The sequence below is a fragment of the Gopherus flavomarginatus genome, chromosome 4 (genome assembly GCF_025201925.1).
Source record: "Gopherus flavomarginatus isolate rGopFla2 chromosome 4, rGopFla2.mat.asm, whole genome shotgun sequence".
In the NCBI taxonomy this organism is placed as follows: Eukaryota; Metazoa; Chordata; order Testudines; family Testudinidae; genus Gopherus; species Gopherus flavomarginatus.
In genome coordinates, this window is record NC_066620.1 from 182,565,854 (window position 1) to 182,587,680 (window position 21,827).

The following is a 21,827-nucleotide window of genomic DNA, read 5'->3' on the forward strand; positions in this document are numbered from 1 at the left end:
AATATATACACCACTGCCCGGCAGCAATGCACACCTCCATGTAGATCCTGTGGAGATAAACACCACAAGAAGTACCATGTCAGAAAGACAGCTTCCTCTTTGGCCCCTGATTGGTCTAGGCGCCCTATTTAAGCCCAGGAGAAGTTCCAACAAAGTGGACTCTATTGCCACTGCCAGTTGTAGTGTTGGGCCTGCCTCTCTAGCTCTTGGACTCCTGGTTCCTGACTAGCTCTGCATTTGGTGCTGTTCCTGGCCTTTGACCATCACTGCTCCGATCATGAAGCATGACTGCCCAATCCCCCGACATGACAGTTGCCTGATTGAAATTTTCTAATGCATTAGTATACATCTGGATAAAGGATGCACTGTATAACAGCAGCTTCTTTTGTAGAAAAATGTTCAATTGTCATTTAAAATAATATTTTGGCTTTTTAACAAATTTCTGAAATGCTCATGAGAAGTAACCTTGGAGCAATCATAAAAATGTAAGGCTGGAAGGAATCGCAAGAGATCACCTAATCCATCCCGACACCGAGACAGGACCGAGTATACCTAGAATGCACAAATATATCCAGAACTGTGTTGTTATAAAATTTGTTTGATGTTTCTATCAGTTTTGCCCTTTGATTTTTAGTGTGAATTTTATAAACTACAACTACACAATGGTTTAAAGGGATTGCCAATATTCTCAGATTCGACTGCACTGTGGATTATTAGTGCACTGACGTGTTGCACGGATATCCTACTGGTCTTGATGTTTATTAATGACATCATAAACTACAGAACCCCTGTGTGGAAACGTGTTGTGATCAGCTTCCACACTGAAATCCAAGCTCTTTCCTTTCATTCCAAAGTCTGTAGATTAAAAGGAAAGTACATCTTGCATTTGCCATCTGTGCTGTAATCTGCTTCTGAATATGTATAAGCAAGGCCCTCATGGTTCTATTCATTCTTAAAGATAAAATCATTCACTGTAATTTTATTTTTTTGACAGATGGTGGGATTGCACGTTTCAAAGTGTATGGTGCTGTTCAGAAAGACTGGTCAGCTTCTGGCCCAAATGACTTGGATGACTTGGTGGCAATGGAGAATGGAGGTATTTGTGTTGGATTTAGCAGTGCTCAATTAGGCCACCCAAGAAATATTCTAGGTAAGTTAAAGGCATTACTATTTCTGGTTTTAAATACTAAAAGTAAACTGTATTCAAGCATAGAATCAATGTTAATCATTCTCCTATGCAGTTTAACAAAAACTCCCTCTTTGGTCACAGTAGTCACAATAACTGGTTTAAAGTAGAATTTACTGAACTATGATTCAGTCCTGTAGTCTTTTCTCAAACAAAACTCACATGAGATGCGGGTCTGGGCCCTACACACATGGCTATATGAACTTACCAATTCAGTAAATTTGTTTTGTTAACTTAATTTATGATAGATGAGATCTTCCATAGGGGCCAGGATTTCTAATGCCCTCTGTAAGAAAGGATTTCACTTCTAGGCCACTGGTCAGTAGTAAATATAAATTGTTACAATTAGATGGCTCATTCTGTAGCCAGAGCCCAGATTATCTTCTCTTGTGGCAAAAACTTTGGGAAGATCACAAGGATTTCCTCATGGAGAATCCTCTGTATCATGTAGACAATACGGTTTTATTTCTTCTACCACAGAAAAGCTGCCCCAAACATGGCAGATATCTTGGAATCTGCAAGATACATCCATATAGAGGTTCTGAACTCCTTGTCATGCTCTTCTCCTATACTCCTCAGCTCCCTGGCAGTGAGACTCCACTGGAGCCATGCTACCAGGGACTTCCAGTTGGCCTCAAGTGGCTCGCAGGGACCAGTGTGTTCTGGGAATGGTGGAGGGTGTGTTATGCAAAATAGTGAATAGTCTGGGGTGGTATTAACTCTTTCAAGGAAATTCTACTGGGCTAGGGCAGGGGCTGTAATGTTTCCACCACTGGTCTGCCCCTTCCCAAATTCCATCCTCTCTCTCACATAGACCCCAGATCATGTGGACAGGAGGTCTGGAAAGTCAGGGAGGGAGAGGAAATGGTGCTTTGGAGGGTCCAGAGCCTTCCTTCCATGTGGAAGAACGGAGATCCATGGGTGGAGCACTCCTCTGCATGTGGCTCTTGGGGGATATGATCCGTCCTCTCTTTTGATGCTCTCAGTCTATATCCCTGTGTAGAAATGTTCACATCACAAAACCCACCACCACTGGCAGTCTCAGCAGATGCAAAGGACTGAACTGAACATAGTAACAACTATTCTGGTCCCCCTAGAAATGGGCTTGCCTGGTTATGGTTGTGGCATACTGGTGGGGCAATGTGATGAAAATAGCATATCCATTGCCTGCAATGTACATGTTCAGTGGATATACAGCAAGCTGACATACCTGGAAACTACAATCTAGCATCTTTCTTGAGCACTAAATTCAGAAGAAATATTGAAAGCAGAGAGAAACCACAGCTGATTTATAGAGAATACCCTCCACTGTGTTACTGTGACAGGGTGCTCTTAGTAGCTATAAACTGAGCCCTTTGGAAGCCAGCACCCTGGTCTCGTAGAACACCTAGAGCACTGATTGTAGTTAGGGCTAGTCTACACTAGACATGCTACAGCAGTGTAGTTGCACTGATGCAGCTGTACCACTGTAGCATGTCTGGAGAAGACGCTATATGCTGACAGGAGAGAGCTCTCCTGTTGGCATAATAAAACCTCCTCCATAAAGGGAGTAGCTATGTCAGTGGGAGAAGGTCTCCAACTGACAGAACTGTCCATACCGGTGCTTAGGATGGTGTAGCTTACATGTTATATCAATATAACCTGTAGTGTATACAAGCCATCAGAGTAGGAGAGACTTAGTTTGCGTTTGAAAGGGCAGAAGAGATCACTTGCAACTGTAAGAAACCTGGGGAGCTGATGAGCTAATTAGCTCACCAGCTTGATAGCTCTGAGAAGAAAGGAAGCAGTAAAAAAGGCTGAGCCAGGGAGCAGTGTGGGGGCTGGAGCAAGCTGTTGGTGAGGTTGGGTGAGGTTGAGAGCTGGGCTTGGAACTCTGGGGCAGCTTGGGCTGGTGACTGACTGGCTGACCATAGCTGGAAATACAGACTGAAAGTGAAAGGCTGGAAGTTATGTTGGAAAATGAGGGAGAAGAAGTAATGGGCGAGGAATGGCTTCAGATTAGGAAGAAGAAAAAGGAATGGAAGCATTTGTATCCAAAGAACAGGAAGCAGAGAGGGAAGGATATAGTCTTACATGGCTGAGTAGAATATAAAGATGACATATTAAATGAAAATTTCAGCATATAGGAACTCAAAAAATCTATAGACAACAGTTAAAACAGTCTCAGGTAAAGATAGTATATGTAGTGAAATGCTCAAGCACTTACCAGTAGGAAGTTTAAAAGATTTACTGAAATTATATAATAATATATGAGGAAAAGGAATATTTCCTCAATATGTGAGGAAAAGGAATACTACTGGCAACAAGCAAAACATGGCAAATTACGAACAGTACCAGATGCGTATAGACCTATTGCCCTCACATCATGTGTGGGCAAAATTATGGAAAGAATGATAAATTAGAGAACAGTAGCATACTTGGGGGAAAAATAGAAATTATAAATTGTGTACAAAGTGGTTTCAGGAAAGTAAGATGCACAATCAATCATATTGTAAGATTAGAAACAGAAATACAAAAAAAAATGAGGAAAAGAGAGTTTGACAGTTGTCTTTTTGGATATTGAAAAAGCATATGACATGGTATGGAGGGAAGGCTTGCTGTATACACTATCCGCAATTGAAATAAAAAAGAATGTTCTGGTGGATAAGTGATTTCTTAAGTGATAGAACCATACAAGTCAGGGTGGAGGGGGCTTTTTTGAATATTTATAAACTTACTAATGGTATTGCACAGAGGAGCATTATCAGCCTAACCCTATGTAATGTTCTGATTAATGATCTCTGGAGATTATAAGGGCAGGAATAAGTATTACTCTATTTGCTGATGACTGTATTATATGGGCCAAGCACAGAAGACTTAAGATAGCTGTGGAGACAATGAAAGAGGTGGCTGGGAATGTCAGAATGGGGAGATACTTGGGGATTTAAGTTCAGTTGCTAAAACAAAGGGAATGATCTTCACAAAAAAGAAAGTTTGGGGAGAATGGAACCTATATCTCTATACACAAAGAACACGGATTGTCCAAAATTTTACATTCTCAGAAGTTATGTTAGATGATAAAAGACCTTGAAAAGGTTATATAGATAATATCAAGAGTAAATGTAAAGATAGGCTGAATCTGCTGGGAACAATTGGGGTTAGAGATAGGAACACATTGTTATTGCTGTACAGGACATTAAAAAGACCAGTTCTATATTGTGGATACTAAGCCTTTAATTCAACTTCTAAATCAGCATACACAAAAGAGAAGGCTGATGCAAGCCCAAGCTCTGTGACTTGCATGTGGTGCAAGTATTACGACTCCTTTGTGTGCTTCAGGTAGCAACCGTAGAAATGCCTATAAATTTAAGGATTAAATTGTTAGATTTTGCCTTTTGGGCTAAGGTTAATGTAAATAGTGAAGATAAGAATACAAAACAAATATATGAGGACTGTTGAGAATTAAGTAGACAAGAAGTAACTGGGCACCACAAAAACTCCCATATGCTAATAGGGTCATAAGATGGGTAAAAGACTTGGGTGAAAAGCAAGGTCTGGGGAAATTAAAATCTTTAGTCATGGGAAATCGAACTATAGCTGGACAGTTGTCTCTCTTGTTGTGGATTTGGAATTATATGAAAAAACAAAGGGAAGAGCAGGGCCATTAAATATGATGACTATGACTTATGAGTTTATACATGGCAAATGGCTCACCATTTCTCTGGCCAAATCTCTACCAATGACTCTACAGAAGACTACACAGGTAGAGTGGGAATGGCCTTTTGTATCCCTGAATTTGGAATTCAGAGATCTAAGAGTCTATCCAATGTTGTGGTCATTATGATGGCTGAATTGACATGCATACTCAGGGGCGGCTATAGGCATTTTGCTGCCCCAAACACAGCAGGCAGGCTGCCTTCGGCAGCTTGCCTGCAGAGGGTCCGCCGAAGCTGCAGGACCAGCCAACCCTCTTCAGGCATGCCTGTGGGAGGTCCCCCGAAGCCGCAGGACCAGCGGACCCTCCGCAGGCAAGCCGCCAAAGGCAGCCTGCCTGCCGCCCTCATGGAGACCGGCAGAGCGCCCCCAGTGGCTTGCCGCCCCAAGCATACGCTTGTCATGCTGGTGCCTGGAGCCGCCCCTGTGCATACTTTTGGCACAGTGTTAATTGCTTTGCAAACCTGCCCAACCATGATGCCAACAGTGGACTTTATTACCCCTCATTGGTTTGCAACTGACAGGTAGCTGTCTGGTGTTGCTAGCTTCCACAAGGCAATAGTCACTTGGTTCTGCACTAGTATGGCTTCTCTGAATCGAGTGTTCTGGTGTGGGAGGCTTGGTGCAAGCTCATCACACATCTCCATGAAGGTCTGTTTCATAATTTAGAAGTTCTGAAGCCACTGCTGGTTATCCCAGGTTTCCAAAATGATGTGATCACACTACACCATGTGGTTCTCCTGCACCAGAAGCGATGATCCAACCATGGCATTAGCAGCATTCACCATATCTGTTCCATGGGACACAAATGGATTCACCTGGATAAGGGATGTATGCCCAGCTATGACTGTTGTTCTATCCTATCTGACTCTTTATCAGGTATAATGGTGATTAGAAGGGGAGCCATATAAAACAGGAATCACTAAATCAAAGGTAGTAAAAATGGGTATACACATTGTAACAGTGTGGATTCCGGTGCATGTTGGGATACTGGGCAATGAAATGGCAGAAAAAGCAGTGAAAAATGCCTTAAAATTAGGAGGTTGATATACAGATCTCTTTGAGTAAACAGGACATCAGAATTTTGGTTAAGAGAGAACTTAAGAAGCAATGGCAAGAACTATGGGCCAAAGAGAAAAAAGAAAGAAGGTTCTATGAAATATGTCCTAAACTTGAGGATAGTAGTGTACTTAATAACTATGACAGAAGAAATGAATTAACTATATTTAGTGTGCTAGCAGATCGCTGTGAACTGAATGGTAACTTATATTTGCTAAACAAGCATGAAGATGGGTTGTGTGATGCATGCAAAGTCTAAGAAAGAGTTGAGCATCTGCTGTGGCAATGCAAGGATAATTACATAGAGAAAAAGTTAGTCATAAAGTATCTAAGATGCCTTGGGACGAAGGAAGATAGTCCAAAAGGACTGGTGAGAGTACTGGAAAAGTGGGGTAACGTTAAAAAAGCGTCACTTTGCTTTCTTAAGGATACAGGACACTGAGGTTTTTGCTTATGTGAAAACTGAGGTAGTTGACACTCATAGTCTCACATGCTGAGTCTGCTGCACCATAAAATGACAGGAAAAGAAAGGAGAGGGGCTACACATGACTGCTGCTATGTTGTGATGTACTTGGAATATAAACATCAATAAAGACACTTGGTGGAGATACCCTGCTGGACACTATGTGCTGCTTAATTCACAAAAAGGACTTACCAGCCAGGGTTTCCAGGAGCTGAAGGGGGAGCCTGTTCACAGTTTCATATTTTTGTAGGGCTAGGAAGAGCAACATCTATGGAAGATGGTTGGGAAACAGCAAGAAGACCGGACAGGCCACCAGTTTTAAAAGTAAGGAATAAATGAGTTACAGTTCTGATTTTAGATCTGTTTACAATTCTTTTTTCCCCCAAGAGGTGTATATATATGTTTGTGTGTGTGTGTTAGAGAAACTTGAGAAGATTTAAAGGAAAACTTAAAATAATGTTTTCTTAGAGGTGTCTTGTGTTCCCAGGAGGTAGCAGAAACTCATATTGTAGGCATTGCAATATATTCTCTAGGTCTAGTTCAAAGCTATTAGGCCCTATATGGTCTGTCTTTTTCCTCACCATCTCTGTCTGGATTCTTAACCTCTCTTGATAATGAAATGAACTACACTAATGTGAGAGATGATTATTACTACAGCTCTATCATCTTTGGGAATCAGGTTCTTAAGAGAGACAAATGGATAAAATAATAAAGTCAAAGGATGCAATATTTATTGAGAAATGTGCAAGCAGCTTTAAAGGGAGCAAATTATTAATGGCCTAATCCTGCATCCATTGCAGTCAATAAGAGTTTGCCACTGATGTCAAAGGGGGCCCTAAATAATGGAAAACAGGTTTAATGCTTATCGTAAGAATTGCATATGATGTGATATGTGGAATGATTGGAATGCTGGCACCTGCAACTGGAAAGAGATCACTTTGTTTACTCCTTTAGTTCACTTTTCTTTATTGGAACTTTAAAATTAGGATGATTTTGGCTTTCAGCCTCTAAAAATGGGATTTCTTCTTAAAGAAGAAAGCTACATAACAGCTATCCATAACAAAACATACCGAATCTCTTGTGAATTCTCTCTTTAAATGCATTATATTTGTATTGACCTGCAGATTCCATATCTTACTCAGTCCTATTAATAGGGCTCTAACCCATTCCATGAAGGTAGCTTTACTGGGGTAATGTAGTTCTTTGCAGAAAAAATTCTCATTGTCAGAAGGAAGGTTGGGGATCCGGTGTTTAATCAGATTCATTCAATAGTCTGAAAGTAAAATGTACTTTTAAGAAACCAAGTTCAGCTAGTAAATGCAAAAATGTACCATGCCTTATCTTTACCTTTTTGATTTTTCTGATTCACCGAACCATGTAAAAGATTTTTCCCTGTTATTTTCAGACTGATGAGAAAGGTATCCTCCTCATGCCAGGGAGTGAATGGGCAGTTTTCCGGCTGGCACATCCTTGTGTAATAACTCACATTGAAATAGACACTAATCACTTTAAAGGTAGAACAAATGCTTCTTGTTTGTCCCGTGTATTTTATTGATCATACCAAAAATATATGTTGTACCATAGATATATTGTGCAGGACCACTGGGAAAGGTGGAATTAAACAGTTCCAGCAGTTGATGATCAGCTAAGCTTAGGGGCATCTAGGGTGTATCTCCCTTCTGCTGGGCATATCAGCACCAGGACTGCCCTAAGTCAGGGGAGGAGTCCTCGATGCTGGGAGGGCAGTCACTGGGTGAAATCCTGGCTCCATTGAAGTCCGTGGGAATTTTGTCATTAAAATCCTGATTCCATTAAAGTCACTCAGTTGAACGGATTGGAGAATCTGAGCACTCTATATCAATTGTTACAAAGAGTCAAACCATATTCCTTCAAGCAGTAGGTTTCAAGTATTTGTAGAAAAATGTATTTTATTGAACAAATATCGTATGATGAATGTGGAATTTATGGAATAAATTATGTGGATGTTTTCCATTATTGGTCCTGGTGACAAAGGCAGGTGCATAATTCACTAATATTCATGAATAAATACAAGCTTTGTGATTTTTTTATATTAAAATATTTGTAAATAGCTTTTTAATTATTTGTCCAGCTCTACTTATTTTTTTTAGCCATCACTGCAGTACAAACGTAAAGAATCAAACCTGTGTTTTGTGAAATTCATTACTCTGTGTTTCAGCTCTGAAAGCCTAAATTTAGTTTATAAAATAAATTTATCTTAAGAAAATTATAATGCGACAAAAATATACAAAAGCATGTTACTGTTTGCCATCAGGTAACTTTCCAGATACTTGCCAACTTGAGGCCTGTGTTTTGAACACAGAAGAAGAAAAAGAGTATATAACACAGAAATGGAACCTTAAACAGAATCCAAAATGGAATCCTTTGCTTTCTTTTACAAAGGTAAGGCTTTTATTTCTAGATCCTATGAGCACTGTGGACTGCTGAAATAATGCTTAAAAAAAAGCATTTTATAGGTTTTTATATGAGTAGATCAATTTCCAAACATTACAAGGACAAAACTACACAGTATAGTAAGCAAAAGTGGATACGCATCTTGTTTTCATGATCTTTTTGTTTTCTTGGGGGATGGAGAAGCATTATACAGTATATCAAATAAGGAGATTATTTTGGATTCTTGAATTTTGTAGCTTCTTCTCTGTGTACCTGAATTTAATCTATTTTATCTGTAGCTAAAGTTTTAGTGGACATATGCACTCTTCTGTCTATATGTAACAGTTATTCTGTTAAAAGGCAGTATTTAAGTATGCCAGTTTTACCTTACATTTTTGTTTTAGCTTAAGCCTAACAAGAGGCATTTCTTTGATGGCACTGCCCTACAAATGCAGGATGTAATCACTCATGTGAGACTCGTTATTGTTCCTGATGGAGGTGTAAGTAGGATGCGTCTCTGGGGTTTCCCACGGACTCTGCTTTATGCAAGCAAATGAAGAGGATTTTCTAAAAAAGGCTTTAAGGGTTATAGAATGGATGTTCACTTTTCCCCCTGTTATAGAAACTTGAATATTCATTGAATGGTACACATGCATTAAACTAAGCATGACTTTTTCCCAGCAATAATTCAAACATAACAATTCTGTATGTATTATGGCTGTACAATAATACAGTGACTTCTCTACTCCTAGGAAAATAATGAATGTAATATATTTTTGCTGAAATGTATTTTTTGGGGAAAATCAATCAATGATAACACAGTGCACTCCTGGGTGATCATAGCTCATCTTTGTGAAAATCAAAATTGAAGGCCTAATTATTTTAACCACTATGTAAATCCACTTATTACCCTAAAATGCACTACCTGCAGTGTCTTTCTGGTGAAAAGAAATAGCATTTTAAAATAAAAATAAATCAGAGACAGGCTTTGCTTTATTGTTATGTCTGTCTTAGTTATAAGCCAGTCAAAAAGCTCTACTTATGTTCTAGTGCTTTCACTCATGTCCCATATACAGGCATTTCATAATTATTCATTATATAAATTATGTATTCATAAGCATCTCTACAGCCTATCCTTCTGATAGTACAAAGTGCTCTCCTGGATTATTTTGCCAAGATTCCAAACCCGAAGAAGAAAGACAGGTTGAGTCTCCCTGTCAGCCTCAAGTTTGTGTGTGTGTCAATATATTGGTGGAATTTGGAAACATATTTCTTTATGAAAACACATAGAATGATTTCAACCCTCCTTTTCCTTGCACTTTTTGGCTGTAACCTAACACCCAAATATTGTCTGTTTCTCTACCAGCCTAGGCTAAGGTTATGTTGCTAAATCTATATTTAGCGATCCAAATCAGTGACCTGATTTTCAAAAATGCTGAGCATCCTGGGGTTCTCTTTGACGTCAGTGGGAGCTATTGGGTGTTCAGCACTTAAAAAAATCAGGTCACTGAATTAAGTGCCTAAATATGGCTTCAGAAGCATAGCTCTAAGCACCCAGTTTTCAAAATTGTGACCCTGGGCCTAGATTATACTGAATGAGGCAATATTTCTTTTGGAGAGAAAAAAGTGCTCAGCATGGGGCTGATTCCACGTGGCATAGGGAGGTTTTTTGTGTGATGGCACATGATCATGATATACTGCAGATAGGAAAAGGTGGCCCCAAGTATTGCTTTGCTTTCCTTACTCTGGGCACACACCTGCCTTGTTCCCTATGCACCTCTCATTTGCACCAGGGCTTCTGGGTGGAAGTGCTGTGATGATGATGGAGAATAGTTGGGGCCATGGGCAGGCATCTTTATGGAGTGTGTGTGTGTGCGTGCGCGGGGGGTGGTGTTTCTAAATTTTTGTACTCAAGCTTATACTGTAGTAATTAAAATGCCGAATGATATATATGAAGGCAGATACGGCAAACAATTTTCTGGAATTTTGCATAATAATTGAATGTAAAATAGCATTGTCTGTAACAATTATGGAGGCACTGGCAGTGATTCTATAGTTAAAGCTGAATTGTCCATGGAATGGGGACATTTTTTCTTTATATGTAAGTGGTCTTTCACTGTGAAATTTGATATAATGTATATTTTATATAGGGTCAAAACTGCGTATTACAGAACTGTATCTGACTTTACTTGTTTAGTGCACTGTATTTGGGAGCATTCAAAATATGTTGTGGCATAACATATACTGTTTGCAATCTATGCTTTTGATTTACACCTAATTAATATTTCTGACATCATTAGTATTGTTATTTATCACTCTTATGAAGTATCAGTGAAAAGTGCTTAATTTGTAATACTACAATCTATCCAAGGTATTTGTTATCTCTATCTTTAATGTGTTTCTCCTCATAACATTCAGCTGGGTAGGGAAATGCAATTATTCCCATTTTGCAGATAGAGAATGGAGATGCAGAGAGATTAAGTACCTTGCTAAATGTCACACAAGAAACCTATTGCCAAACAGGGGATTGAATCCACAAGTGCCAGGCCAGCACCCTCCCCACTGGACCATCCTTCCTCTCATGAGTCATCTAATATGTGTAATGTCTTGTTCTAAGGATGGAACTTTTCTCCATATTGTTTCTTAACCTTTATAGCTTACTTTGTATCTGTCCTTTAGTTTGCATAATAATTTGTGGCCATGGTGTGTGGTGCTATAATAAAGAGATTCCCATTTTCTATTGTCTGCTTTATCATGTTGTGGGTTTCCACCTATCTACCCAGTCCCTCATACTTTAAGGTCAGAAGGGACCATCATGATCACCTAGTGTGACCTCCTGCATGTTGCAGGCCACAGAACCTCATGCATCCACTCCTGTAATAGACTCATAACCTCTGGCTGAGTTACTGAAGTCCTCAAATCATGATTTATAGACTTCAAGTTATAAAGAATTCACCATGTATACTAGTTTAAATCTGCAAGTGATGCCTGCCACATGCATTCCCCCCTCCCCAGGTTTCTGCCAATCTGACCAGGGGGAAAATTCCTTCCTGACCCCAAATATGGTGATGAGTTAGACCCCTGAACATCTAGGCAAGACCGTGCAGCCCGACATCCAGAAAATAATTCTCTGTAGTAACTCAGAGCCCTCCCCATCTAGTTCCTATGACCAGCCTTTGGAGATATTTGCTGCTAGCTGTCACAGATCAGCTACATGCCATTGTTGGCAGTCTCATCATACCATCCCCTCCATAAACGTATCCAGCTCCGTCTTGAAGTCAGTTAGCTTTTTGGCCCCTCTGCTCCCTTTCTTCAGTTATTGTGAGATTTAATCCTTTTTGTTGTCATATTGTTTTCTATATAGCAGCATGACATACAGGTTACCAGTTCTAGCTTTTGTTTTAGTAGACCACATCTGAGCATCCTTTTCTGTGCTATTAGAAACTGAGCACTGCCCTTTTTTAACAGAAGGTGAAGGAATGGGTTAAAAGAACTCAGATAACCAAAACAAGCAATCTCTTAGGGAAAGAAAACTGAGCTGTGCAGCAAATGAGAAGTAAAAATCATACATATTTTGGCTAGGTATTAATCTCATTTGGAAGAAGAGACTCACTAATACTCAATACATTTTGAAGCAGTTTTTAAAATCTGCCCCATAATTATGAGATTTTTTCCAACACATTTCAAATTTCTGCCTACAAATATTCTAAAATTTCCCTCATCCACAGTGTCATAGCTTGAGAATTTCCCACCAGTAAATCCCACACAAGAGAAGCATGACAAAATCCTGAATGAGCCTCAAAATAATTCTAAAACTGGTACCAAATAATCACAAACGGAAATGATGTATTTAAAGCAGTAGCTATCAAGCTTTTGCACTTGGAGAACCACAGAAGTGATTACATTATTTTTTTTAAATTGCCTCCCCCCCCCGGGGACAGCTGCCAAAATGTTGTCAAGGAGTCCTATGCCACCATTTTCCAATGTGGAACCAATGGCTTTAAAATGGATCTTCAACCAGTTTTCTCTTTAACGAGACTGGGGTGTTTTCTCTGACAAAAATTCTGCCAGTTCGCTTGTTGCCAAGGGGAGCTCTCTGGGCTTTGGAAGGGCTACAAAGCAGTGGCAGGAGCAATGACAGTCCTGAATTTAAGAGGGCATGATGGGAGAATAGTAAGTATCAGCAAGGGAAGGAAGAGAGTTTGAGGAAACTTTGTGCTAGGGAGAAAGGAGGAGAGACTGAGGGGATTTCTGCAAAGGGGGTGAAATGATTGAGAGTCGGGAGGAAGGAAGGGGATCAGATGGGGGTGGGAGAATGGGGTGGAGTGATGGGGGGAGGGAGGGAGGAAGGGGATCCGATGGGGGTGGGGAAGAGGTGATTGGGGGAGGGAGGGAGGAAGGGGATTGGATGGGGGTCGAGAGGTGACGGGGGAGGGAGGGAAGAAGGGGATCTGATGGGGGTCGGGGAGAGGTGACTGGGGGAGGAAGGAAGGGATCTGAGGAGGTAGGAGAAGAGGATGAAGCGGGGGGAGGGACGAAGGGGATCTGATGGGGGTGGGGAAGAGGTGACTGGGGGAGGAAGGAAGGGATCTGATGGGGTAGGAGAGGAGGGTGAAGCAGGGAAGGAAGGAAGGGGATCGGATGGGGATTGGAGAGAGGTGACTCGGAGAGGAAGGAAGGGATCTGATGGGGTAGGAGAGGAGGGTGAAGCGGGGGAGGGAGGATGGGGATCTGATGGGGGTGTGGAAGAGGTGACTGGGGGAGGAAGGAAGGGATCTGATGGGGTAGGAGAGGAGGGTGAAGCAGGGGAGGAAGGAAGGGGATCGGATGGGGGTGGGGAAGACGTGACTGGGGGAGTAAGGAAGGAATCTGATGGGGTAGGAGAGGAGGGTGAAGCAGGGGAGGAAGGAAGGGGATCGGATGGGGATTGGAGAGAGGTGACTGGGGGAGGAAGGAAGGGATCTGATGGGGTAGGAGAGGAGGGTGAAGCAAGGAAGGAAGGAAGGGGATCTGATGGGGATTGGGGAGAGGTGACTCGGAGAGGAAGGAAGGGATCTGATGGGGTAGGAGAGGAGGGTGAAGTAAGGGAGGAAGGAAGGGGATCGGATGGGGATTGGGGAGAGGTGACTCGGAGAGGAAGGAAGGGATCTGATGGGGTAGGAGAGGAGGGTGAAGCAAGGGAGGAAGGAAGGGGATCGGATGGGGATTGGGGAGAGGTGACTGGGGGAGGAAGGAAGGGATCTGATGGGGTAGGAGAGGAGGGTGAAGCAAGGGAGGAAGGAAGGGGATCGGATGGGGGTGGGGAAGAGGTGACTGGGGGAGGAAGGAAGGGATCTGATGGGGTAGGAGAGGAGGGTGAAGCAGGGGAGGAAGGAAGGGGATCGGATGGGGGTGGGGAAGAGGTGACTGGGGGAGGAAGGAAGGGATCTGATGGGGTAGGAGAAGAGGATTAAGCGGGGGAGGAAGGGGATCTGGCGCGGGGCGGACTCAGAGTGGAAGGATCTGAGCGACCGGAGGGGATGTGAGATCTGCGAGTCGCGGGCAGGAGGCCATTGAGGACGGAGAGCCTGGGGGAGACCAAGGCGGGTTGTTCGCCCCGCCTCCTCCGGCCGGGCTGCCCAGATGGCGGCCCCGTGGCGTGCCCCGCTCGGGCGGTTGCCGGGGAGACCAGTCTATGCCCGGGGCCCGGCGTGCCCCCTGCCTGCGGGGATGGGGATCACAATCCCCGCGGATCACGTCAGCCCCATGCCGGGAGGGGAGAGGGGGCCGGCTCGGGACAGCTGCGGGATCCGGGGGTGGGGGCCGGGCCGGGCAGCCTGGGGACGCTATGAATTAGGAGACCTGGGGAGCAGCCCCAGCTGGTGCCTGGTACTGCCCAGGAGCCCAGACCGCGTCTGTGACTAGCCCCCACCGCTGCCCTGGCTGGGGGCTGGGCGATTGTGTGCATTAGTCTCACCTGCCCCTGCCAGCCCGCCTTCCCCCGGGACCATGGTGCCATCGCCGCGGCCCCGGGCCAGCTACAGCCTGACGGGGGTGACCCCGGCCAGCACGGTGCTGGTGTACCGCAACGGGGACCCCTTCTACTCGGGCAGGAAGTTCGTGATCCACCATCGCCACGTGAGGACTTTCGAGGCGCTGATAGCCCAGCTGAATGAAGGGGTGGAGGTGCCCTTTGGGGTGAGGACTCTGTACACCCCCCAGGAAGGGCACCGCATCCGCAACTTGTCCGAAATAAAGCAGGGCGGGAAATACGTGGCCGCTGGGCGGGAAAGGTTTAAAAAACTGGAGTAAGTATGAAAAACGGGCTCAGCATTTAAATTTTGCAAAAATCTTTTATTATTACCATAGTTCCTCGAAAACCTAATAGAGATCTAGGTCCATTGCATTAGGTGCTGTACAATTACATAATACGAGACAGTACCCCAAAAGCTACCTTTTAAATAGACAAAACCAACAGAGGGTGAAAGGGCCTGACACACTGTTACCTAAGATTACATAGTAAATCTATGGCCAAACACCAATGGAGTCCTACACCCCTGTCGTCCATACCCACTGGAGTACATTGCCAAACTGAAGCCAATAGAAGTGTTTCCAAAAGTTAAAATGAAAAAAATTATATCTAATGGAAATAGTTGGTTTTTAAACAATTCTACAGTTTCTCTGCAGAGTTTGCAATCAAAATGTTGCTGCACTAAGAACCTGAAACTGACTGAATAAATGTGAAACTGACTACAGTGAGTTTTACTTGTCCAAGCTAAGAAAAATGCAAAAAGCAAACAAAGTATAAATAGTGAAAAGTAATTTGCCTTGTTAAAATGTTAACTTGTTATGATTACATATAATTACTCATTTCTTTACCCATCTGTAAAGTGTCCCATCTAGTGATGATAGTTTCAAAGCAGGTGGTGCCAACTCTTAGGCCTTGTCTTCAGCAGGAACAAAGGTGTGTTTTTTAATTTAACTAATACACAGTAAAATCCTAGTGAAGAGAGGGCAATTTGTAAGTTTAACATGAGTTAATGTGTTAAAGGTCAATTAAGCTTAAAGAGAATCTCCAGTAATACAATAAGGACAAAGTTTGGATTTTACCCCAATGAGAGCAGTGGTACTGACAGGAATCAGTAAATTACAATAGGAAGGGCCATCTTGCAGATACTACAGCTTCTAGGACAGGGATAGGCAACCTATGGCATATGTGCCGAAGACAGCACGCGAGCTGATTTTCAGTGGCACTTACACTGACCAGGTTCTGGCTACCGGTCCGGGAGCTCTGCATTTTAATTTAATTTTAAATTAAGTATCTTAAACATTTTAAAATCTTATTTACTTTACATATAACAATAGTTTAGTTATATATTATAGACTTATAGAAAGAGCCCTTCTAAAAACGTTAAAATGTATTACTGGCACATGAAACCTTGAATTAGAGTGAATAAATGAAGACTTGGCACATCACTGCTGAAAGGTTGCTGACCCCTGTTCTAGGATTTTATATTGAACTTGAATGGAAATGATGGAGTTGTGATTCCAGATGTTCAAACAACTCCACTGCCTCTGCTATGTTTCATAGTTTTGCCAAGGAAGAACAGAGTGAAATTAACAAGATTCCAGTCAGCTTCAGTGAAAAACTGTAGGCAGCACAATTTCATGCACCAGCTGTGGTTGCTGCTGCTGGTTGGGGAAACTGGAAGTTATTCCTGAGTAGATTTGGGCTGGTTGAATGCTGCAAAGCAAGTGTTGAAGAACATTTATTTGAATTCTGAATTACTGTTTGATTAGACTGTGTTTATGGCCTTCATTGTGCTTTTAAAAAACATTTGTGAATGTATTTTTTTTTTTTGCAGAAACTCATAGAGAATAGGTTTAGTCTGTATGAATACCCATATATGCCTGGGTATTTGTGCATGATCAAAATTTCGTTATTGTTTGTTGTTCCAACAGCAAGTAATTGAAAGGGACATAACTGAGCACTACTGATTATTTTCCCCCTGTATTTTGAACATGAAACTGAAATTCAAATAGTAGAACAGAAATCAATTTATATAGTTTCTTATGAAGCCCAAAGCTCTGATGTTGACACAGTTCTGGAAAGAGTGTAAGATAACTGCTGCTATAGTGCCATCAGTGGGCCCATGAACATTTTTGTTTATTCCAAATAACAGCTGCTTTCTGAACAAAACTTGGCATTGGAATCCATATGGGATTTTATAACAGTTTTAAAATAGAGTAGTTCAAATTTAGGGCTCAATCCTACAAGCTGCTGAAGAATCTTCCGGAGAGGTGTTGTGCATTCTCAATGCTGACTCAAGATCATGGAGAGGGTCTTCGCAGGATACTCAATAACTCAGCAATGTTCCTTTAAACTTACAATATCAGCATCTTAAAAAATAAAAAGCTTCCAGAGACTCAAATAATATTGAAGCCCCATTATGCTTTGTGTGTGTATGTGTACAGTGATAAGATAGACGAAGTCTGGAAAGAGGGGAGTATTATTTCCTCTTTACAGATCGGAAGCGAATTTCCAAAGAGTAAATGACTTGCCAACAAGTCTGTTGGAGAACCAAGGAATAAATCTAAATATGCTGAGTCCCAGTCCAGTGCCTAAACCACTACCTCATCCTTCCAATTTATAAAATATAGTAAAACTGACCAAAATCTGCAATATTTTGTCACTAATTAGGGGTGTTACAACTAGGCTAAAATGTTTAATGAAATAACTAATCTATTGAAACAGATGTATATATTTTGTCTAATTTTCCTTTTTTTCCCCTTCCTGCAGTTATATTCATATAAGCATTAAAAAACCACAAAGACGAAAGAAGGTTGTGGTGGTAAGTATATAACTCTTAAAACTACCCTTTTAACATATCATCAGAAGTTAGGCCATTAATTGGCCGTATCTTTGCTTCTTTCATAAGGAAAATTTGGAAGCCAAAAGAAAAAAAAGAAAAAGATTGCACTCCAATACTCTTTAATCACTGGACGTGTCCTTGAAATCTCTCTCTCCACAATTTCTCCAACAATTAACACCATACAGTATATATATGTGTTTCTCTAAACAAAGGTTCACTATTGTAATGATTATTGTTTTATGTCCAATATTTACATGGCAAGGATTGGTAAACCTGTTAAAGCTTTCTAAATAAATAAATAGTTAATAAAATATTTCATTTGCAATGTTATAGTAGAAGATCATGTACAGTCATGACACTCACATGAAGAACAAGACATGTGCCTGAAATTAATTGTCCCAAATTTTAAATTCCTCCACTTATCTTTGAGATACACATCACACTTTAAGTTTGTCATGGTTTTCTTGTCTGTTATGGCTTTCTTGTCATGGCTTTAAGTACACTGCCTTGTTAATTAGATTAGCTTGCTGAGACCGTAGCTGCTGAAAGCTCCCTCCCTCCTGAGCCTTAGTGTGTTCCCCCTGCTCTATGGAAGATGGTCGGGGAGGAGGACACCCTAACATTAGTCTCCCCTTCCTTTCCTCCCCCCCCCACAGCAAGCAGGAGTCTCAGAGAGCAGCTCCAAGGCAGAGGGCAGGAGCAGCACATGGCAGTGGGGGGAGCAGCTGCAATTGCTAGCCTGCTGGGCAGCTGCTGCACAGGGAACTTGGAGCGGGGAGCTGACGGGGGGCTGCCAGTCCACCCTGGTTCCAAGCTCACACCAGCTAGCTGCATGGGCTGCTCTTCCTGCAAGCGGTAGACAAAGCAGGCGGCTGTTAAACCACATTAGAAGCGAGCATTACACAACTTTAAATGAGCATGTTCCCTAACTGATCAGCAATGTAACAACGAAACAACGTTAACTGGGACAACTTTAAGTGAGGAGTTACTGTACATCATGTAATGTGAGACAGCTAAAAAATGACAAGTTTTTAAAGTGCTTATATACCAATGCTAAAAGTCTAAATAATAAGATGGGTGAACTAGAGAGCCTCATATTAAATGAGGATATTGATATAATAGGCATCATAGAAACTTGGTGGAATGAGGATAGTCAACGGGACACAGTAATACCAGGGTACAAAATATATCTGACAGACAGAAAAGGTTGTGCTGGTGTGGGAGTGACACTATATGTGAAAGAAAGTGTAGAATCAAATGAAGTAAAAATCTTAAATGAACCAAACTATACCATAGACTCTCTATGGATAGTAATTCCATGCTCAAATAATAAGAATATAGCATTAGGGATATATTACCGACCACCTGACCAGGATGGTGATAGTGACTGTGAAATGCTCGGGGAGATTAGAGAGGCTATTAAAATAAAAAACTCAGTAATAATGGGGGATTTCAACTATCCCTATATTGACTGAGTACATATCACTGCAGGATGGGATGCAGAGATAAAGTTTCTTGACACCTTAAATTACCTCTTCTTGGAGCAGCTAGTCCTGGAACCCACAAGAGGAGAGGCAATTCTTGAGTTAGTCCTAAGTGGAGCACAGGATCTGGTCCATGAGATCAGTATAGCTGAACCGTTTGGTAATAGTGACCATAAGATACTGTATATACTCGTTCATTAGCCTGTTCGTTTATAAGCCGACCCTCCAAGATGGTTAGATAAAAATAGCAAAAACCGTATGACCCTTTCATAAGCCTACCTTGTATTTCAGGGGTTGGCAAACTGACTTCTGGCCATCAGGGTGAGCCTCTGGCGCGTCGAGACGTTTTGTTTACTTGGAGCATCTGCAGTCATGGAGCCCCTCAGCACCCTGTGGCTGCGGTTCGCTGTTCCCAGCCAGTGGGAGCTGCTGGAAGTGACGCCACTTCCCGCAGCTCCCATTGACTGGGAATGGCGAACCGCGGCCACAGGGAGCTGAGGGGCTCCATGCCTGCAGACGCTCCAGGTAAACAAAATGACAGTGTATTAGATATTCAATTCAATGATTCCATAGAGTTTAAAATCATCAAATCTTGGTGTAGACCCGTTTATAAGCCAACCACTGCTCTCTGATGTGTCACTTTTTTACCAAAAATATTCAGCTTATGAACGAGTATATACGGTAATTAAATTTAACATCCCTGTGGCAGGGAAAACACCACAGCAGCCCAACACTGTAGCATTTAATTTCAGAAAGGGGAACTACACAAAAATGAGCTTAGTTAAACAGAAATTAAAAGGTACAGCACCAAAAGTAAAATCCCTGCAAGCTGTATGGAAACTTTTTAAGACACCATAATAGAGGCTGCTCAAATTAAATGTATACCCCAAATTAAAAAACATAGAGAACCAAAAAAGAACCACAATGGCTAAACAGCAAAGTAAGAGAAGCAGTGAGAGGCAAAAAGACATCCTTTAAAAAGTGGAAGTTAAATCCTAGTGAGGAAAATAGAAAGAAGCATAAACTCTGGCAAATTAAGTGTAAAAATATAATTAGGAAGGCAAAAAAAGAATCTGAAGAACAGCTAGCCAAAGACTCAAAAAGTAATAGCAAAAATTTCTTTTAAGTACATCAGAAGCGGGAAGCCTGCTAAACAACCAGTGTGGCCACTGGACGATTGAGGTGCTAAAGGAGCACTCAGGGGTGATAAGGCCGTTGTGGAGAAACTAAATGAATTCTTTGCATTGATCTTCACGGTTGAGGATGTGAGGGTGATTCCCAAACCTGAGCCATTCTTTTTTGGTGATGAATCTGAGGAAATGTCCCAGAATGAGGTGTCATTAGAGGAGGTTTTGGAACAAATTTGATAAACTAAACAGTAATGAGTCACCAGGACCAGATGGTATTCACCCAAGAGTTCTGAAGGAACTCAAATGTGAAATTGCAGGACTACTAACTGTAGTCTATAACCTATCATTTAAATCAGCTTCTGTACCAAATGACTGGAGGATAGCTAATGTGATGCCAATTTTTAAAAAGGGCTCTAGAGGTGACCCCGGCAATTACAGGCTGGTAAGTCTGTCTTCATTACCAGGCAAACTGTCTGAAACTATAGTAAAGAACAAAATTGTCAGATGCATGGATGAACATAATTAGTTGGGGAACAGTCAACATGATTTTTGTAAAGGGAAGTCATACCTCACCAATCTACTAGAATTCTCTGAGGAGGTCAACAAGCATGTGGACAAGGGGGATCCAGTGGACATGATGTATTTAGATTTTCAGAAAGCCTTTGACAAGGTCCCTCACCAAAGGCTCTTAAGCAAAGTAAGCAGTCATGGGATAAGAGGGAAGGTCCTCTTATGGATTGGTTACTGTTTAAAAGATAGGAAATAAAGGGTAGGAATGAATGGTAAGTTTTCAGAACGGAGAGAGGTAAATAGTGAGGTCTGTACTGGGCCTCTGCTGGGCCAGTCATATTCAACATATTCATAAATGATCTGGAAAAAGGGATAAACAGTGAACTGGCAAAATTTGCAGATGATACAAAACTACTCACGATAGTTAAGTCCCAGGCAGGCTGTGAAGAGCTATAAAGGATCTCTCAAAACTGGCTGACTGGACAATAAAATGGCAGATGAAATTCATTGTTGATAAATGCAAAGTAATGCACATCGGAAAACATAATCCCAACTATACATATAAAACGATGGGGTCTAAATTAGCTGTTACCACTCAAGAAAGAGATCTTAGTCATTGTGGATAGGTCTCTGAAAACATCCTCTGAATGTGCAGCGGCAGTCAAAAAAGAAAACAGAATGTTGGGGATTATTAAGAAAGGGATAGATGATAAGACAGAAAGTATCATATTGCCTATATATAAATCCATGGTGTGCCCACATCTTGTATACTGCGTGCAGAGGTGATCGCCACATCTTAAAAAAGATATGTTGGAATTGGAAAAGATTCAGAAAAGGGCAACAAAAATGATTAGGGGTATGGAACAGCTTCTGTATAAGGAGAAATTAATAAGATAGGGACTTTTCAGCTTGGAAAAGAGACGACTAAGGAGGGATATGATAGAGGTGTATAAAATCATGACTGGTATGGAGAAAGTAAATAAGGAAGTGTTATTTACTCCTCATAACACAAGATCTCAGGGTCACCAAATGAAATTA

At 41.7% G+C, this 21,827-nt stretch overlaps 2 protein-coding genes across 6 annotated transcripts in view; both read left to right on the forward strand.

Annotated features, from left to right (window-relative positions):
• ALLC (allantoicase) overlaps positions 1 to 9,370 on the forward strand; it is a 31,611-nt gene extending 22,241 nt beyond the window's left edge. The window contains exons 8-12 of the mRNA XM_050950935.1: positions 995 to 1,150; positions 6,652 to 6,725; positions 7,807 to 7,915; positions 8,695 to 8,822; positions 9,218 to 9,370. Coding sequence (XP_050806892.1) covers positions 995 to 1,150; positions 6,652 to 6,725; positions 7,807 to 7,915; positions 8,695 to 8,822; positions 9,218 to 9,370 — 620 coding nt within the window. The remainder of the gene's footprint in view (positions 1 to 994; positions 1,151 to 6,651; positions 6,726 to 7,806; positions 7,916 to 8,694; positions 8,823 to 9,217) is intronic.
• A 5,293-nt stretch (positions 9,371 to 14,663) lies between these two features.
• DCDC2C (doublecortin domain containing 2C) overlaps positions 14,664 to 21,827 on the forward strand; it is a 133,250-nt gene continuing 126,086 nt past the window's right edge. For all 5 annotated transcript variants that reach the window (XR_007774031.1, XM_050950879.1, XM_050950880.1 and 2 more), the window contains exons 1-2: positions 14,664 to 15,100; positions 17,593 to 17,644. Coding sequence is in view for 4 of the 5 variants with exons in the window: in XM_050950879.1 (XP_050806836.1) it covers positions 14,802 to 15,100; positions 17,593 to 17,644 (351 nt within the window). In the remaining variant the exon portion in view is untranslated. The remainder of the gene's footprint in view (positions 15,101 to 17,592; positions 17,645 to 21,827) is intronic.